At 43.7% G+C, this 20554-nt stretch overlaps 1 protein-coding gene across 1 annotated transcript in view; it reads left to right on the top strand.

The window, feature by feature from the left end:
- Window positions 1–20554, top strand: part of KIAA0586 (KIAA0586 ortholog) — a 307808-nt gene that overhangs the window by 239945 nt on the left and 47309 nt on the right. Inside the window, exon 26 of the mRNA XM_053705342.1 lies at window positions 10322–10398. Coding sequence (XP_053561317.1) covers window positions 10322–10398 — 77 coding nt within the window. The remainder of the gene's footprint in view (window positions 1–10321; window positions 10399–20554) is intronic.

Here is a 20554-nt window from a genome sequence, read left to right as displayed (position 1 = left end):
CTAAGGAAAGCTTATTTATATACTGGCTATCTTCTCAGGCCTGCCATTTCTATGGCTGATGTTTACCGCAACAGAAAATGGATCCTGATTTATCTTGCATTGTTTGCTTGCTTCAACATGCTAATCATTTTATCTGTGATGCCATTTTGATATCATCAAAATTGATGTTAGATCTATGTCTTTAGCTATTTTAGCTAGAAGAGCTTTGTGGCTCAAATATTGGAATATTGACATGGTATCTAAGTCTAGATTACTATCTCTCTTTCCAAGGTAATAATTTATTTGGTTCTTAGTTGGATTCGATTATTTCAACTGTCACTGGGGGGAAGGAAGTTTTTTTGCCTCAGGATAAAAGACCTAAGGGTAAATCTAAAGCTTCTAACCGTTTTCGCTCCTTTTGACAAAATAAGGAACAGAAACCCAATCCTTCCCCCAAAGAATCTGGTTCCAATTGGAAACCTTCTTCGAGTTGGAATAAATCCAAGCTGTTTAAGAAACCAAAGCCAGCCCCTAAGTCTGCATGAAGGTGCGGCCCTCATTCCAGCTCAGCTGGTGGGGGGCAGATTAAGATTTTTCCAAAGCATATGGGCAGATTCTGTCCAAAATCAATGGATTCAGAGTATTGTCTCTCAAGGGTACCGAATAGGATTCAGTGTAAGACCTCCTGTGAGAAGATTTTTTCTCTCATGCATCCCAGCAAATCCAGTAAAGGCTCAGACTTTTCTGAAGTATGTTTCAGATCTGAAGCTTTCAGGGGTAATCATACCAGTTCCGTTTCAGGAACAGGGTCTGGGGTTTTATTCAAATCTATTCATTGTTCCAAAGAAAGAAAATTCATTCAGGCCAGTTCTGGATCTGAAAATTTTGAATCGTTTTGTAAGAGTGCCAACTTTCAAAATGGTGACTATAAGGACTATTCTGCCTTTTGTTCAGCAAGGTCATTATATGTCCACGATAGACTTACAGGATGCATATCTTCATATTCCGATTCATACTGATCACTATTGGTTTTGTGAGATTCTCTTTTCTAGACAAGCATTACCAATTTGGCCTAGCGACAGCTCCAAGTATTTTTTCAAAGGTTCTCGGTGCCCTACTCTCTATAATCAGAGAACGAGGTATTGCGGTGTTTCCTTATTTGGACGATATCTTGGTACTAGCTCAGTCTTTACATTCTGCCAAATCTCACACAAATCAACTATTGTTGTTTCTTCAAAGACATGGTTGGAGGATCAATTTACCAAAAAGTTCCTTGATTCCTCAGACAAGGGTGACCTTTTTAGGTTTCCAGATAGATTCAGTGTCCATGACTCTGTCTCAAACAGACAAGAGACGATTAAAATTGGTTTCAGCTTGTCTGAGCCTTCAGTTTCAATCATTCCCTTCAGTAGCTATGTGCATGGGAGTTTTAGGTCTCATGACTGCAGCATTGGACGCGATCCCCTTTGCTCGTTTTCATATGAGACCTCTCCAGCTTTATATGCTGAATCAATGGTGCAGGGATTATACAAAGATATCACAATTAATATCCTTAAATCCCAATGTTCAACTCTCTCTGACTTGGTGGTTACATCACCATCATATAGTTCAAGTGGCTACTTTTGTTCGTCCAACCTGGACTGTGATCACAACAGATGCAAGTCTTTCAGGTTGGGGAGCTGTCTGGGGATCTCTGACAGCACAAGGGGTTTGGAAATCTCAAGAGGCGAGGATACCAATCAATATTTTAGAACTCTGTGCTATTTTCAGGGCTCTTCAGGTTTGGCCTCTGTTGAAGGGAGAACCATTCATATGTTTTCAGACAGACAATATCACAACTGTGGCATATGTCAATCATCAGGGTGGGACTCACAGTCCCCTAGCTATGAAAGAAGTATCTCGGATACTTTCTTGGGCGGAATCCAGATCCTGTCTAATTTATGCGGTACATATCCCAGGTGTAGACAATTGCGAAGTGGATTATCTCAGCCGTCAGACTTTACATCCGGGTTAGTGGTCGCTCCATCCAGATGTGTTTTCTCAGATTGTTCATATGTGGGGTCTTCCAGAAATAGATCTGATGGCTTCCCATCTAAACAAGAAACTTCCCAGGTACCTGTCCAGGTCGAGGGATCCTCAGGCGGAGGCAGTGGATGCGTTAGCAGTTCCTTGGTGTTACCAACCTGCTTATATCTTCCCGCCTCTAGTTCTTTTTCCAAGAGTGATCTCCAAGATCATCATGGAACAATTGTTTCTGCTTCTGGTAGCTCCAGCATGGCCTCACAGGTTTTGGTATGCGGATTTTGTCCGGATGTCCAGTTGCCAACCTTGGCCACTTCCTTTAAGACCAGACCTTCTGTCTCAAGGTCCGTTTTTTCCATCAGGATCTCAAATCATTAAATTTGAAGGTATGGAAATTGAACGCCTAGTGCTTAGTCATAGAGGTTTCTCTGACTTAGTGATTAATACTATGTTACAGGCTCGTAAATCTGTTTCTAGGAAGATTTATTATCGAGTTTGGAAGACTTATATTTCATGGTGTTCTTCTCATAAATTCTCCTGGCATTTTTTTAGAATTCCTAGAATTTTACAGTTTCTTCAGGATGGGTTGGATAAAGGTTTGTCTGCAAGTTCCTTGAAGGGACAAATCTCTGCTCTTTCTGTTTTATTTCACATAAAGATTGCTAAGTTTCCTAAAATTCACTGTTTTGTACAGGCTTTGGTCCATATCAAGCCTGTCATTAACTCAATCTCTCCTCCTTGGAATCTTAATTTGGTTTTAGCGTCTTTACAGGCTCCTCCTTTTGAGCCTAAGCATTCTTTGGACATTAAACTACTTTATTGGAAAGTTTTGTTCCTTTTGGCCATCTCTTCTGCTAGAAGAGTTTCTGAATTATCTGCTCTTTCTTGTGAATCTCCTTTTCTGATTTTCATCAGGATAAGGCAGTTTTGCGGACTTCATTTAAATTTCTTCCTAAGGTTGTGAATTCTAACAACATTAATAGAGAAATAGTTTTTCCTTCTTTGTGTCCTAATCCTAAGAATTCTTTGGAGGGATTCTTACATTCTTTGGATGTTGTAAGAGCTTTGAAATATTATGTTGAAGCTACTAAAGATTTCAGGAAGACTTCTAGTCTTTTTGTTGTCTTTTCTGGTTCTAGGAAAGGTCAGAAAGCTTCTGCCATTTCCTTGGCATCCTGGTTAAAGCTTTTGATTCATCAAGCTTATTTGGAGTCGGGTCAGGCCCCGCCTCAGAGAATTACAGCTCATTCTACTTGATCAGTCTCCACTTCGTGGGCTTTTAAGAATGAAGCTTCAGGTCAGATTTGCAAAGCAGCAACTTGGTCTTCTTTGCATACATTTACTAAATTCTACCGTTTTGATGTATTTGCGTCTTCTGAAGCAGTTTTTGGTAGAACAGTTCTTAAGGCAGCTGTTTCAGTTTGATTCCTCTGCTTATGTTTTATTTTTTTCTTTTCAACTATGAGAAAAAAACTTATATTTTTGGTTGTGGATTAATTTTTTCAACGGAAAATGGCTGTTATTATTTTTATCCCTCCCTCTCTAGTGACTCTTCTGTGGAGTTCCACATCTTGGGTATTGCTATCCCATACGTCACTATCTCATGGACTCTTGCCAATTACATGAAAGAAAACATTATTTATGCAAGAACTTACCTGATAAATTCATTTCTTTCATATTGGCAAGAGTCCATGAGACCCACCCTTTTTTATGGTGGTTATGATTTTTTGTATAAAGCACAATTATATTTCCAGTTCATTTTTGTTATGCTTTTTACTCCTTTCTTTATCACCCCACTTCTTGGCTATTTGGTAAACTGAATTGTGGGTGTGGTGGGGGGTGTATTTATAGGTATTTTGAGGTTTGGGTAACTGTTACGGTTACCCTTAGTCTCGCTGAGAGATGGACCGCTTAGTAGCCTGGATCCCTATTGCTAAAGAGGGGAGAAGCTGCTTTCCATAGTATTCTATATGAGTCTCGCAAATATAGAATAATCTCCCTTAGCTGCAGTACCGCTAGGATACCCTTCTGCCCACAAAAACGAGTCAACGCTGCGATTGAGGGTCAAACAAGAACTCAGGACTGGGATGCCCAGCCTGCTTTTTATTAAGGTTACATGCACACAGGGCACTCCCAGGGGGAGAGGGGGGGAAGCACAAAATCCCCCATCACACATTTAGATAGAGAGCACTGTCCTTTGACAGGCCACAATAGGATTACAGTACTTAAGATAACAAGTTTACAAGTTCATCTTATCAATTAGCAGTCTGGCTCCAGAGGTGATTAGACAATAGTTTCTAAAAGCTGAAAAAAAAGAGTTAACTCTTTATGAAATGATACTTGTTACGGTTTTCTTGGAGCCCTTCTTAGGCGCTGGCTTGCTGGTTCAGGCATTGCTGCTGGGAAATAAGCTCTTCACAACAAAATAACTAATGCTTCTGTAACAGTGCTCCCTTTCTGTGGAACACTCTGGCAGACACGGTCTAACCCCTTTTCGGGGCAGACTAAGGCTGTCCAGACCGCTGATTATGCGGGGCTGAGGTCGGTTTGTCTGGACAACCCGTCGGCGTTGCCATTCTGTTTCCCAGGTCTGTAAGTAATGGTGAAATTGAAGGGTTGCAACGATAAGCTCCAACGTAATAGCCTGCCGTTATCTCCAGAGACCCGGTTCAGCCACACCAACGGGTTATGGTCGGTGACCAGAGTGAACTCCTGACCATATAAATAGGGAGTCAATTTCTTTAATGCCCACACCAAAGCCAAACACTCCTTTTCGACCGCTGCATAGCTGACTTCGCGGGGCAGGAGCTTCCGGCTGATGTAGGCAACTGGATGCTCCCCTCCATCTTCGCCTACTTGGCTGAGGACGGCTCCCAGCCCGAACATGGAAGCATCTGTATGGACGATAAAACGTTTGTTAAGGGCTGGGGCCGCCAGGACAGGAGCGTTAATTAGAGCATTTTTGAGAGCCTGGAAAGCCGTTTCACAGTGGGGAGACCACAGGACCTGTCGAGGTAAGTTCTTCTTGGTCAAGTCAGTCAGGGGTTTGGCAAGTGTGCTGTAGTCTGGTACGAACCGTCTATAGTACCCTGCCGTGCCCAGGAAGGCTAGGACCTGAGTCTTAGTGATGGGGGTGGGCCAATTGGCGACAGCTTCTATTTTGGCCGGCTCTGGTCGCTGTTTTCCACACCCCACCCGGTGACCCAGGTACTGTACCTCGGCCATCCCAAAGTGGCATTTCTCTGGCTTCAGAGTCAGGCCAGCAGCCCGGATCTGATCCAGAACCATTCCCACATGAGCTAAGTGGTCCTCCCAGGACTCACTGTGGATCGCTATGTCGTCCAGGTAGGCGCAAGCAAAACTCTGGAAGCCATCCAGGAGCCTATCCACCAAGCGCTGGAATGTAGCTGGGGCATTCTTCATCCCAAACGGCATTACCCTAAACTGATATAAGCCGAATGGGGTGACGAATGCCGACTTGGGGATAGCCTCCGGGGCCAGGGGAATCTGCCAGTAACCTTTGCAGAGGTCAATAGTGGTCAGGTAATTTCCCCTGGCTATACGATCGAGTAGCTCGTCTACCCTGGGCATAGGGTAAGCGTCCGTCACGGTATTTTCATTGAGCCTCCGATAGTCTACGCAGAACCGGGTGGTCCCATCTTTCTTGGGCACCAAGACAACTGGGGAGGCCCAGGGACTATCGGAGGGCTCAATTACCCTGAGCTGGAGCATCTCATCGATCTCCTTCTTCATTCCTGTCCTAACTGCTTCGGGGATTCGGTACGGAGCCTGGCGCAAGGGAGCTTGTCCCGGAGTATCTACCTGGTGGGTGGTTAAAGTAGTGTACCCTGGCTTCGGGGAGAAGGTGAGGTGTTTGGACTGGAGGAGTTGGTTGAGCTGCTCCCTTTCAGTGGGGCTAAGTCGGTCCCCTATCTGAACCTGTGCCACTATACCTGTGGGGAGGCTCTTTTCTAATAGGTCTGGAATGGGTAAACTGTCGGGGTCTTCCTGAGGGGAACAACATACGGCCGTCACGTTCTCTGGTCGCTCAAAATATTCCTTGAGCATGTTTACATGGAATGTCTTTCTAAGATTGTTGTCGTGGCAGCTAGCTATCACATAAGTGGTGTCTCCCCTTTTCTCTACGATCTGGTAGGGACCCTGCCAGGACGCCTGCAATTTGTCTGTCTTCACCGGCTTAAGTACTAACACCTTTTGTCCTATGGTGAAGATTCTCTTTCGGGCCCCCCGATCGTACCATACTTTCTGTCTTCTCTGGGCCAACTGGAGATTAGCCCGCACGGATTTGGCTAATTGCTCCATTCGGTCCCTGAGTTCCAGCACGTATGGCACAATGGGGACACCGTCAGCCTCCATCTCTCCCTCCCAGTGCTCCCGGATCAGGTTTAGGGGTCCCCGTACCTTTCTTCCGTAGAGCAACTCGAAGGGAGAGAACCCTGTCGTTTCCTGGGGCACCTCCCGATAAGCAAATAGGAGGTGCGGCAGGAAGCGTTCCCAGTCTCGGTATTCCTGAGTGAACGTCTTGAGCATTTGCTTGAGGGTCCCATTGAACCTCTCACACAGCCCGTTCGTCTGGGGGTGGTATGGGGAGCTCAGGAGGGACTTAATTTTGCAAACCTGCCAGAGTTGTTGGGTCAATTCAGCCGTAAATTGGGTGCCTCGGTCGGATAGGATTTCTTTTGGAAATCCTACCCGGGAGAACACCTGTACTAGTGCATTCGCTACCGTATCCGCTTGTATGTTGGATAGGGCGACAGCCTCTGGGTACCTGGTAGCGTAGTCCACTACGGTAAGAATGTATCGCTTACCGGAGGGACTAGGGGTAGCCAGTGGTCCCACTAGGTCAATAGCAACCCGGCTGAAGGGTTCCTCTACAATGGGCATATTTACTAGCTGGGCTTTAGGGTGATCGCCTCGCCTTCCTACTCGTTGACACACATCGCAGGTGTTACAGTAAGTTCTAACGTCAGCGTGCACCCCTGGCCAAAAGAACGTGTGAGTAATGCGGTGTAGGGTACGGGTAACGGCTAGGTGGCCTGCTAAGGGGATGTCGTGGCCTATTTTGAGGATTTCTTGACGGTATTTGTGGGGCACTACCAGCTGTCGCCTACGCTGTCCCCTTTTCTCTGTCCAGCGGTATAGTTTCCCTTTTTCCCATAAGAATGTTTCGTTATCTGCCCCGCCCCCTCCGGTCTCTGCTCGTTCCCGGTACTTTTGTAAGGTCGGGTCAGTCTTAGACTCTGCCTCGAAAGCATCTGGGGTGTCCCAGGGTATGGGGCCTAACCTGTCAGGCAAGGTCGGGGTAGGTCTTACCTGTGTCTCCCGCACTGGTGAGAGCTCTCGCTCCGTCCGGGCTTGGGCCCGTGTAGTCACTGGGTCCGCCTCGTTGTTGCATACTGGAGCATAGGCAGAAGTCATGGGGCCCAAATCGTTGCCCAGTAGTACTTCGGCAGGTAAATTATCCATTAGGCCCACGTTCACAGCCCCCTTTCCCGCTCCCCAATCAAGATGCACTTTAGCTGTTGGAATTTTGTACACATCCCCCCCCGCCACTCTAACGGCCACAGTCTGTCCGGATCGCTTGTGCTCTGGCACCAAATGACTCTGTACCAGCGTGATAGTAGCCCCTGTGTCTCGCAATCCCTCGGTAGATCGCCCCTCGAGCCATACCCTCTGCCGATGGTGCTGGCGGTTATCTGAGGCAGCATATACAGGGTCTGCCTCGTGAAGCGGCCCCACATATCCCTCCATAGGGGCCTCTTGGTTAACACAGAGGGCCCGGGCCGGACGATAGGACCCAGAGGGGTAATTGTAATTCCTGGGTGTCTGGTGCGTATTAAGGGGGCAGCTAGCCATGAAATGCCCTGGTTGCTTGCATCGGTGGCAAGTCGGTCTGGGACGCTCAGAGCTGTTATTGGGTGGTCCTGAGTGTCGGACGGGCCTTGTGGGCACCGGGGCTCGGAATTCAGTACGAGGGGGTGCACGGTAAACCTCTCTGGGTTCGACCCGTGCTGGAGCTCGGTAGTTCATGGGTTCGTGAAGACGGGAGTCATAATGTTCATCGGCCAATTTGGCTGCTTCTTCTAAGGTAGAAGGCCGCCTGTCTCGCAGCCATTCCTTCCCTTGCTGTTCCATGCCATTATAAAAATGTTCTAAGAGAAACAATTGTAAAATTTCCTCCCCAGTCACCGCTTTACTTCCGCTCAGCCAGTGATTTGCCGCTCTCCGCATTCGGTGCGCCCATTCCATATGGGTATCGTTAGGCTTCTTTTCCGTGCCCCGAAACTGTCGGCGATACGTGTCCGGAGTTACAGCGTACCGTCGCAACAGTGTCTCCTTAACTAGCTCATACTGTGTCACTTCCTCAGCACCCAGAGTACGAAAGGCTTCCAGGGCTCGCCCGGATAGTTTCCCAGACAATATCGTGGGCCACTCTCTGTTGGGAATCTGGTGCAGGGCACATTGCCTTTCGAAGTCCGCCAAATATTCATCAATCCCTGTCTCGCTCTCTAGGAAGGGTCGAAATGCCGCATAGGGTATCTTGGGCCTCCCAGCATTTTCGACAGGGATGATTACCTGCGGGGCTTCAGCATTGCGGTGTGCATTCGCTAGGTTGAGTTCGTGGGCTCGAGTCTCTCGTATATCCTCGTCCGCCTCTGCCATCAACTGCTGTACCAATTCCATGGAGGGGTTCGGCCCGTATAATGAGAGCCTTTCCCGAACAATCCTGGTTTTTTCGTCACTAATCGTGGTCGGTGTTTCCGCCATTGTGAAGCTCTGATCCAATTCGGTCAATTCTGCGATCAGCTCTCTCCTCGGCCGGTTGCTGGCGTACCCCCCTCTGCTTTCAAGTAAATCCTTTTGGGTTGTACGCTTCAATTTTTCGTAAGCGCTCTCCATCCGTTCTGTACCTCTCCTAGGAAATCCAGGAAAATCCCGCCGCTGCCGCCAAATGTTACGGTTACCCTTAGTCTCGCTGAGAGATGGACCGCTTAGTAGCCTGGATCCCTATTGCTAAAGAGGGGAGAAGCTGCTTTCCATAGTATTCTATATGAGTCTCGCAAATATAGAATAATCTCCCTTAGCTGCAGTACCGCTAGGATACCCTTCTGCCCACAAAAACGAGTCAACGCTGCGATTGAGGGTCAAACAAGAACTCAGGACTGGGATGCCCAGCCTGCTTTTTATTAAGGTTACATGCACACAGGGCACTCCCAGGGGGAGAGGGGGGGAAGCACAAAATCCCCCATCACACATTTAGATAGAGAGCACTGTCCTTTGACAGGCCACAATAGGATTACAGTACTTAAGATAACAAGTTTACAAGTTCATCTTATCAATTAGCAGTCTGGCTCCAGAGGTGATTAGACAATAGTTTCTAAAAGCTGAAAAAAAAGAGTTAACTCTTTATGAAATGATACTTGTTACGGTTTTCTTGGAGCCCTTCTTAGGCGCTGGCTTGCTGGTTCAGGCATTGCTGCTGGGAAATAAGCTCTTCACAACAAAATAACTAATGCTTCTGTAACAGTAACTTTGCCCCTCATGGTAGGATTGTATATCCCATACGTCACTAGCTCATGGACTCTTGCCAATATGAAAGAAATTACTTTTTCAGGTAAGTTCTTACATAAATCATGTTTTTTACTGCAATTGTTTTTTATTAGTCAAACTCCACCCATTATTTGCCTTATTTTGATCATCTAAAACATAGTTTTCTAATGTCCCTTCAACCTATTAAACTGGAGTTCAGCTCTCAATAATTTCATAATTATCTCTCAATGTATTTCTAATGGTATTTAAGCAAATCAGTAATTGTCTGAGATAATTGTAAAGCTAATCTAAGAAGTTATTCTAAAAATTAAACCTTCGTCTGGTTGTAATTTATAACGTTTAGAAAAACCTGCAAGAGTGAGTCTTTATGTAGAAAACCAAGATATAAATAGAGTCTTATTGATTAATGGTTTAAATTAAATCCACACTGCTAGCCACAGTCATTATGTTGGTATAAAGTGCATTGTTTTGCAGTTGTTATCTGACAAAGCCAGTTAGAGACAAATATGTATCAGGGTCAGCCATAAGGCTGCATTAACAATTTCAAGTTTAGAGAATTAGAAAAATGCTCAGTGTTTACAGCTAAATTACATGAATAAAGGAGCACAATACTTACTGGGTAATAATAATATATATGTTGTAACGTTGTTCCATTACACATAACTAAACTCAAGGTGTTAATGTCCCTTTAATGCTCAGTCTGGAGTATGGTTAGTCATATAACTAATGCTCTGTGTGTCTGTTTTAGCCGTAGCAGAGGGTGGATTCTCTTACCCAAACCTCACCCAGAGTTTGTCCAGCACTCTCAGGGATGCTCAAGAAATGGTAAGAAAACTGTGTGCACAGCTACTTGTGGATCCCCTCCTTTAAGATAATACTACATTTTTTATTAACCCATACCCCATTGAGTTAATATTGTTTAGGTCACTTTAGCATACGTTCTGAAACTGCGGCCAATATTATTGTAAGTTTCTATTTGCTCTTGGTCTGGATCTGTCAGAACCGCTATTTCATGCACGCCTTAATAACATAAAGAGAATAGCAAGACATCTGTTTTTATTTCTCAGTATACATAGTGTTATTGGAAACAACAAAATACAAATATACAGATAAAATGTGTGTAAATGGGCAAACCAATAGCAAACATTAAAAACACAAAACAGAGGATTCTGATAGATCTTTTGGCCAGATTGTGATCAGGAACAGGGCTCTAACTGTAACCTCAGCTTACTCGCACTGGATTTTCCATGGGAAGGTTCATTCTCTTGGTATCCTTTGGTAAGGATCCTTTGTTACTGGGAACTAGCTGAACACATTATTTGTGCCAAAGGCAAGAGGCATATATATGCAGCTATAATCAGCAGCTAGCTACAGTTAGTGCGTTCCTGCTTCTGATCCTCTCTAGGTATGCTTTTCAGGAAAGGAAAGTTGTTTATAATGGTATGTTCTGTCTTAATTGTAAAAGTTTAATTTTGGCTTTGTCTCTAAGTTGGAAGCAATTTGTTTTCTGGGTATTGTGAGAGAGTATCGCATGTGCATTAGCTAATTAGCATTAGCATTAAGACTTTGTGTAAAACGCGTAGTTTATTTAAAAACAATAAAAAGCCTGGTCACTTTTTCACTTAAAAAAATAAAATAAAATCATAATATATGTGCATTGGATTGTGAGTTTGCACAGATATTTGTCTGTTGCACTTTAAAGGGACATGAAACCCAAAAATGTCTTTCATGCTTCAAATAGAGAATACAATTTTTTTATTTTTTTTTTAAATCCATTTTCATTAACGGAGAGAAAAAAAAGAAAATTATGTAAAACATAACATTAATACAAAACTTTGCTAGTACATTACTCATTGTACCTTCTTGCAAATATTTTTCAAATCGAAAAGAAAAATAAAATTGTACCACTTAACCATTTATCTTAATGTACGATCTGTCATACTATACAATGTCTCAGAAGAAAAACAACCTGAAAATGGATCATTTTCTATAAATTTTCATGATACAAATATAGAGAATACAATTTTAAACAACTTTCCAATTTACTTCTATTATTTCTTTCTTAAGACACGGTGAGTCCACGGAATCATCAATTACTGTTGGGAATATTACTCCTGGCCTGCAGGAGGAGGCAAAGAGCACCACACCAAAGCTGTTAAGTATCACTTCCCTTCCCATAATCCCCAGTCATTCTCTTTGCCTTCAGTGCAAGGAGGAGGTGAAGTTTAGGTGTCTAAGAATTCTTCTATCAAGATTTTTTTATTTTGGAAGCCTGAGCAGGTTTGCTCTGATCTTCCCTGACAAGCTGGGTTTAGCTGTACTCCACGTTAGACCCTTCAGTAGGGTTGTGATAGCTTTCAAGCAGTTAGGAACTTGTGGGGTGGGCCTCACTGCATTTTCCTGACAAGTTTGCTGCCCTCAAATAGAATGCAAGAGTAGGCTTACTCTGTTCCTTCTTCTATCTACAGGCCTCTGCGGAGTGGCTTCCTCTCATGCCAGGTGAACTGTCCTCCTGTCGGGCAGTCAAGGGTGCAGGTAAGTACCATTTTATTTCTTAAAGAAAACCCTGGCACTAAAGCTGATAAGCTGCACCTTATATGGGGCTACGTTATTCTTGACAGTCAGGAATTATTTGACAGGATGCAGGGCACTGTGTGGCGGTAGCAGGACCTCAGAGTCCTTGGAAAGACAGTATATGACTTTATAGTGTGTTTTCACTTTATTGGTGGCTCAGGTGATTAGACTGCTTATTCGTGCATTCGTTAACTTTTGGGGACTTTTTATGCCATTTTTTTGATGGCACTTGCGGTCCGTATACGGAGTCGGCTGTGACGTCACGAGGGGCAGAACTTTCCCTCTAGATGCAGCGTGCGCTGTTACTTGGCCCTTTTTCCCTTATTGCAGAGATTAACTGCTTCGTGGCCTTTTCCCTCTCTCAGGAGCTGTTCCGTGTCAGAGAGGAACAGGTAAGAACCTCAGCTTAGCACTGAGGTGTAGAGGGTGCCAGAGAGGTTCTTATGAATTTAAAAGTTTTTTTTCTGTGGGTGTTAAATTTTTTTTACAAAATCCAAAAAGAGACCAGCACTTAAACCAAGTATACTGACACGTCTGTGAGCCACTGTCAAGCCCACTGTCCAAACAGAAAAAACAGCAATGAAGTGTCAGCTTAAAAATCCCTGAGGAATTTTTAAGCTGACACTTCATTGCTGTTTTTTCTGTTAAAAAATTTGGCCATAAGACTAGCATATGGATTACGGACAAGGGAAAGACCTTGTTTCCTGTTATACTGCATTTTCCGCTAATATTTTGAGCAATACCAGTTAAAGGGACAGTAACAAATATATATATATATATATATATATATATATATATATATATATATATATATATATATTGTTTTTAACAAAACTAAAGTTGTGATATTTATTTGCAAGATGGACATAGTCTATACCTGCTATAGAGTGCAAACTTTGTTTGAATTCCCAAGTTGAGCCTCCTTTGCCTTTTTGTAGTTCTTGTATTGAAAGAACTCTGTTGTACAAAGACACTATTCTCTCAGGTTGATACTGTTCAGGCAGTGCCACAGTCTCTTCCTCAAGCTCCCCAACCCGTATTAATGTCACATGCAGTAGCCTGTGGTTCCTCGTAAACTCCTGATGGAGTGTATTTGAAGGCCGAAATTGCTGCCCAGGTATCCTTGGCGGTATCTGAGGTGCTAGCTGCCATCCCCATGCTGCAGGGGAAACGTAAGAGGAAAATTAGAGAATCCGATAGTAAGGTATCAGATCCTGTACAGGCTATCCAAGTTGCCCTTTCCCATAAGTCGGAGGACGAGGATACTTCGGTAGCCTCTGAGGGGGAAATCTCAGATTCGGATAGTGTAATTCCTTCTTCTAATGCTGAAGTGGTTTCCTTCAGATTTAAGCTTGAACACCTTCCTGTTTTATTAAAGGAGGTTTTGTCTACCTTGGATGACTCAGATTTTACTGTTGTTGTCAACCCTAAGAAATCTAGCAAATTACATAGATACTTTGATGTTCCCTCCCCAAGGGGAGGTGTTTCCAGTGCCAGACCGGGCTACGGAGATTATTGCCCGGGAATGGGAGAGACTAGGAATTCCCTTTTCTCCCTCTCCAATCTTTAGGAAGATGTTCCCCGTGGCTGATTCCATCAAGGAGTCGTGGCATACGGTCCCCAAGGTGGAAGGGGCAATTTCTACACTGGATAGTTGCTCTTTCAAGGACCCTATGGATAAGAAGCTGGAGGCTTTTTTAAAGATGTATATTCACCAGGGTTTACAATGGCAGCCGGCGGTGTGTATTGCTACAGTAACAAGTGCGGCAGCCTACTGGTTTGATGCTTTGTCAAAGTCCCTCCAGGTGGAGACTCCTTTGGAGTAGATACAGGACAAGATAAAGGCCATCAGGTTAGCCAATTCCTTTATCACTGACGCCTCCTTGCAGGTCATTAAATTGGGAGCCAAGATATCTGGCTTTGCAATTTTAGCGCATAGGGCGCTATGATTTAAATCTTGGTCAGCTGATGTTTCTTCCAAATCTAAGCTTTTGGCGATTCCTTACAAAGGAAAGACCTTGTTTGGGCCAGGGTTGGCAGAAATTATTTCCGATATCACAGGTGGTAAGGGATCCTTTCTCCCTCAAGACAAGTAGAACAAATCAAAAGGACGTCAGATTAATTTTCGTTCCTTTTAAAATTTCAGAGGTAAGTCTTCCACCTCCTCTACCAAACAGGAGCAGTCAAAGCCTGCATGAAAGCCCAGTCAGTCTTGGAACAAGAGGAAGCAATCTAAGAAACCTGCAGCTGAATCTAAGTAAGCATGAAGGGTCGGCCCCCGTTCCGGGATCGGATCAAGTAGGGGGCAGACTCTCTCAATTCTCTGAAGCTTGAGAACGAGATGTCCCAGACCCGTGGGAAATGGACATAGTATCCCAGAGTTAGAGTTCAAGACCTTTCCTCCCAGGGGCAGACTTCCTCTCTCAAGATTATTTGTAGACCAGATAAAAAGAGAGGCATTCTTGAAATGTGTACAGGATCTTTCCATCTTGGGAGTGATAGTTCCAGTCCCAATACAGGAACAAGGTCTCGGGTTCTAGATTTAAAGTTTCTCAACAAATTTCTCAGAGTGCCATCCTTCAAGATGGAGACTATCCGTTCCATTCTTCCTCTGGTTCAAGAAGGTCAATTCATGACAACTATAGACCTGAAGGATGCATATCTGCATGTTTACATTCACAGGGATCATCACAGGTTTCTGAGATTTGCCTATCTGGACAAACACTTTCAATTTGTAGCACTTCCTTTTGGCCTCGCCACAGCTCCCAGGATTTTCTCAAAGGTCCTGGGAGCTCTGTTGGTAGTAATTCGGTCCCGGGTAATTCCTGTAACACCTTATCTGGATGACATTCTGGTTCAGGCGCCATCTTTTCAACTAGCAGAATCTCATACAGAGATCTTGTTGTCTTTTCTTGGTTCCCACAGATGGAAGGTGAATTTGGAAAGAGTTCTCTTGTTCCAGTGACAAGAGTGGTCTTCTTAGGGACCATTATAGACTCCCTATCAATGAAAATATTTCTGACAGAGGTCAGCAGGGCCAAGATCCTTTCCTCTTGCCTATCTCTACAGTCGACTGTACTGCCATCGGTGGCCCAATGTATGGAGGTAATAGGTTTAATGGTGGCTTCCATGGACATAGTTCCCTTTGCACGATTCCATTTGAGAGCCCTACAGCTATGCATGCTCGGGCAATGGAACGGGGATTATGCAGACCTGTCTTAGAGGATAGTTCTGGATCAATCAACAAGAGACTCTCTGCCATGGTGGCTGTCTCAAGAGAATCTGTCCCAGGGGACAAGCTTTCGGAGACCCTCATGGGTAATTGTGACCACGGACGCCAGCCTGATGGGTTGGGGAGCAGTCTGGGACTCGTTGAAGGTGCAGGGACTTTGGTCTCAGGAGGAATCTGCTCTCCCAATAAACGTATTGGAGTTGAGAGCGATCTTCAATGCCTTGATGGCTTGGCCTCAACTGGCTTTAGCCCGGTTTATCATGTTCCAGTCGGACAACATAACGTCAGTGGCTTACATCAACCACCAGGGGGAACTTGGAGTTCCTTAGCCATGAAGAAGGTGGCCTGAATCATTCAGTGGGCGGAGGCTCACAATTGCTGTCTATCTGCCATCCACATCCCAGGAGTGGACAATTGGGAAGCGGATTTCCAGAGCAGACAGACTTTCCATCCCGGGGAGTGGGAACTTCATCTGGAAGTGTTCTCCAGGTTAACAACCAAATGGGGGTTACCGGAATTGGATCTGATGGCGTCTCGTCAGAACGCCAAGCTCCAGAAGTACGGTCGAGAGATCCTCAGGCCTTTCTGATAGATGCTCTGGCAGTTACTTGGAACTTCAGGTTGGCATATCTGTTTCCTCCGTTTGCTCTCCTTCCACGAGTCATTGCTCGAATCAAGCAGGAGAGAGCGTCGGTGGCCTCGCAGGATCTGGTATGCAGATCTAGTAGAAATGTTGTCTCTACCTCCATGGAGACTTCCTCTGAGGAAGGACCTTCTACTTCAAGGGCCCTTTCTTCATCCAAATCTCATTTCTCTGAAGCTGACTGCTTGTAGATTGAACGCTTGATTTTAGCTAAGCGTGGGTTTTCCGAGTTGTTCATTGAGACCATGATTCAGGCTCGTAAGCCTGTCACTAGAAAGATTTACCACAAGATATAACGGAAATATCTTTATTGGTGGGAGTCTAAGGGATATTCTTGGAGTAGGGTCAGGATCCCAAGAATTTTGTCTTTTCTCCAGGATGGCCTGGAGAAAGGTTTGTCTGTCAGTACCCTAAAGGGTCAGATCTCGGCACTATCTATTTTCCTACACAAGCGTCTGGCGGACGTGCCAGATGTGCAATCTTTTTGTCAGACCTTGGTCAGAATCAGGCCTGTGTTTAAATCTGTTTCTCCAGCCTTAACCTTGTTCTTAAAGTTTTGCAACAGGCTCCGTTTGAGCCGATGCATTCCATAGATATTAAAGGGACAGTTTACTCAAAAAAATTCTCCCCTTTAATTTGTTCCCAATGATCCACTTTACCTGCTGGAGTGTATTAAATTGTTTACAAGTAGCTCCTTTACCCTTATATTGGCATTTGAAATTGTTAATTTAGCATGTGGTATCCCCACCTATTCTGAAAGTTTGTGGCCGCGCGTACCAGCTATAGATAAGCTTTGTAAACACAGCAAGCAGAAGAAATTACACTCCCAGTGTGATAAAGCAGAGATAAGGTAATAAAATGTTGATTTTCCATTGTTCTCTCAAAGTATTGGTGATTGTTTTAAGGACAGATATACGATAAAGAAGCAGGTATATGTGCACAATGTGATACAGTAATGAGATCTGATTATACCTACAAGCTCAACCTATTTTATTAGGCTGTGGCTTCAAAACACAAAATCAGAGCTTTAATATACAGAAATAAACCTTAAAAAGCTAATTTTCATACATTTTTTACTCTGCAGTTGGTAAAAAAATCAATTGTAAACACATTAAGGGAAAAACTATTTTACAGTATACTGTCCCTTTAAGTTATCATCTTGAAAGGCTTTGTTTCTGACTGCTATCTCTTCTGCTCGGAGGGTATCTGAACTCTCAGCTTTGCAGTGTGAATCTCCTTATCTCATATTTCATGCAGATAAGGCAGTTCTTCGTACCAAGTTTGGTTTTCTTCCTAAGGTTGTTTCAGAAAGAAATATTAATCAGGAAATTGTTGTTCCTTCTCTTTTTCCTAATCCTTCTTTTCATAAGGAACGTTTGTTACATAACCTTGATGTTGTGCGGGCTCTTAAGTTTTATTTGCAGGCGACTAAGGATTTTTGCCAGTCTTCAGCATTGTTTGTGTGTTTTTCTGGGAAACGCAAGGGTCAGAAAGCTACTACCACTTCTCTGTCTCTTTAGTTGAGAAGTATTATTAATTTGGCATGTGAGACTGCTGGACAGCAGCCTCCTGAGAGAATCACAGCTCACTCCACCAGGGCTGTTTCTCCTTCTTGGGCCTTCAAGAATGAGGCCTCTGTAGAACAGATGTGCAAGGCGGCGACTTAGTCTTCTTTCCACACTTTTTCGAAATTTTATAAATTTCATATATTTGCCTCAGCTGAGGCTTTTTTGGGGAGAAAGGTACTTCAAGCGGTGGTGCCTTCTGTTTAGGTTACCTGTCTTGTCCCTCCCTAATCATCTGTGTCCTCTAGCCTGGGTATTGATTCCCAACAGTAATTGCTGATTCCATTGACTCACGTTTCTTAAGAAATAAAACAAAATTTATGCTTACCTGATAAATTTATTTATTTCTAGACATGGTGAGTCAATGGCCCACCCATTTTTTTCAGACAGTTTTTTGTCTGAACCTCAGGCATCTCTACACCTTGTGTTATTTGCTGTTGTGCTCTTTGCCTCCTCCTGCTGGCCAGGAGTGATATTCCCCACAGTAATTGATGATTCCGTGTACTAGAAAAAAATAAATCTATCAGGTAAACATACATTTTTGTTTTAATTTGATTCCTTCTCTTGTTATCCTTTGCTGAAAGGTTTATCTAGACAAGCCCAGGAGCAGCAGAGAACCTAGGTTCTAGCTGCTGATTGGTGGCTGCATATATATATTGATTGTGATTGGCTCATCCATGTGTTCAGTTAGAAACGAGTAGTGCATTGCTGCTCCTTCAACAAATGATACCAAGAGAATGAAACAAATTAGATAATAGAAGTAAATCGGAAAGTTGTTTAAAATTGTATTCTCTATCTGAATCATGAAAGAAAAAGTTTGGGTTTCATGTGCCTTTAACACTAATAAATTCTGCATTAAAAATAGTCAAATTCCGCTGCTCCGTGAAATGAATGCTACATTTTTAATTTATCCGCATGCATAATAATTGTGTCATTTGCGACTAGTCATGTGACCACAATTACCCATGAAATACAAAGTCTACAATTTAAAAATACCAGTGTTCCGTACCAGTATAGCAATATGTAGAGTGGTTGGTCAAACAGCTAGTGCATTTCTTTAATATGCTTTCTCAAGGCAGTCAACTGCTATGCAAGGCTTTATTGGTTAGTGTTAATTGTTCTGACTATAAGGTGGTATACGCAGATCCATAATGTTGGTATTTCTTATTGGTTTAGCAGAGTTAAGTCCATAAAATCAATCAGAGGGACATTAAACACTAAGGGCTAGATTACAAGTGGAGCGCTAAATATTGCTTTCATAAAAGCTATATTTGCACTCCACTGTGAAATAACAGCACACGCTAATGGGCACTGGTATTACAAGTTTGCATTGCTGGGAAGCTTGGCTGTATTTTGGGGACATTTGGGGCACATTTATAAAATTAACCAGAGATCTGATCTCTAGTTAATTTTATAAGCGCTAATTGCTACAGCGAGCTTGCAATGGCTGGTTAATTATCTTGCGCCCGCAAACGGAAAAATTTGCCTGTTTGCGGGCGCAGTAATTTAACGCTACACTTGTAATCTAGCCCTTAATACATTGTATGAGCTCATCGTAGACCTGCTGCTAGTCAGTGGTGCTGAAATTTAGCTTTCATTACATTCCATTGTTGATGTGTTTGCACATGGGCAGCAACTTTCTTTCCGATACCTTCAGTGAAACCTAGGTTACAAAATGGTGCCACCCATAATTAGAGTGAGATGCATGAAATGTATTTAGTGTTTGGTGTCCTTTTCTCTTGTTAAGTGTATCCAGTCCACGGATCATCCATTACTTGTGGGATATTCTCCTTCCCAACAGGAAGTTGCAAGAGGATCACCCACAGCAGAGCTGCTATATAGCTCCTCCCCTCACTGCCATATCCAGTCATTCTCTTACAACTCTCAACAAAGATGGAGGTAGTAAGAGGAGAGTGGTGTTCATCGTTGGGGCAAACCAGAACTGGATCTCATGGCGTCTCGCCAGAACGCCAAGCTTCCTTGTTACGGATCCAGGTCCAGGGACCCAGAAGCGACGCTGATAGATGCTCTAGCAGCTCCTTGGTTCTTCAACCTGGCTTATGTGTTTCCACCGTTTCCTCTGCTCCCTCGACTGCTTGCCAAAATCAGACATGAGAGGGCATCGGTGATTCTGATAGCGCCTGCGTGGCCACGCAGGACCTGGTATGCAGACCTAGTGGACATGTCATCCTTTCCACCATGGACTCTGCCTCTGAGACAAGACCTTCTCATACAAGGTCCTTTCAATCATCCGAATCTAATTTGTCTGAGACTGACTGCATGGAGATTGAATGCTTGATTCTATCAAAGTGTGGCTTCTCCGAGTCAGTCATTGATACCTTAATACAGGCACGAAAGCCTGTCACCAGGAAAATCTATCACAAGATATGGCGTAAATATCTTCATTGGTGTGAATCCAAGAATTACTCATGGAGTAGGGTTAGGATTCCTAGGATATTATCCTTCCTCCAAGAGGGTTTGGACAAAGGATTATCAGCTAGTTCTTTAAAGGGACAGATTTCTGCTCTGTCTATTCTTTTACACAAGCGTCTGGCAGAAGTTCCAGACGTTCAGGCATTTTGTCAGGCTTTAGTTAGAATTAAGCCTGTGTTTAAACCTGTTGCTCCTCCATGGAGCTTAAACTTGGTTCATTCTATTGATATCAAACTTCTATCATGGAAAGTTCTTTTTCTGATGGCTATTTCCTCGGCTCGAAGAGTCTCTGAGTTATCTGCCTTACATTGTGATTCTCCTTATCTGATCTTTCATTCAGATAAAGTAGTTCTGCGTACAAAACCTGGGTTTTTACCCAAGGTGGTTTCTAACAAGAATATCAATCAAGAGATTGTTGTTCCATCATTTTGTCCTAATCCTTCTTCAAAGAAGGAACGTCTCTTACATAATCTGGACGTAGTCCGTGCCTTGAAGTTTTACTTACAGGCTACTAAAGATTTCGTCAAACATCTA

Source organism: Bombina bombina, chromosome 1 (assembly GCF_027579735.1).
Source record: "Bombina bombina isolate aBomBom1 chromosome 1, aBomBom1.pri, whole genome shotgun sequence".
Classification (NCBI taxonomy): domain Eukaryota; kingdom Metazoa; phylum Chordata; class Amphibia; order Anura; family Bombinatoridae; genus Bombina; species Bombina bombina.
Note: the sequence above shows the minus strand (reverse complement) of the source record. Positions and strands in the feature narration are given on the sequence as shown.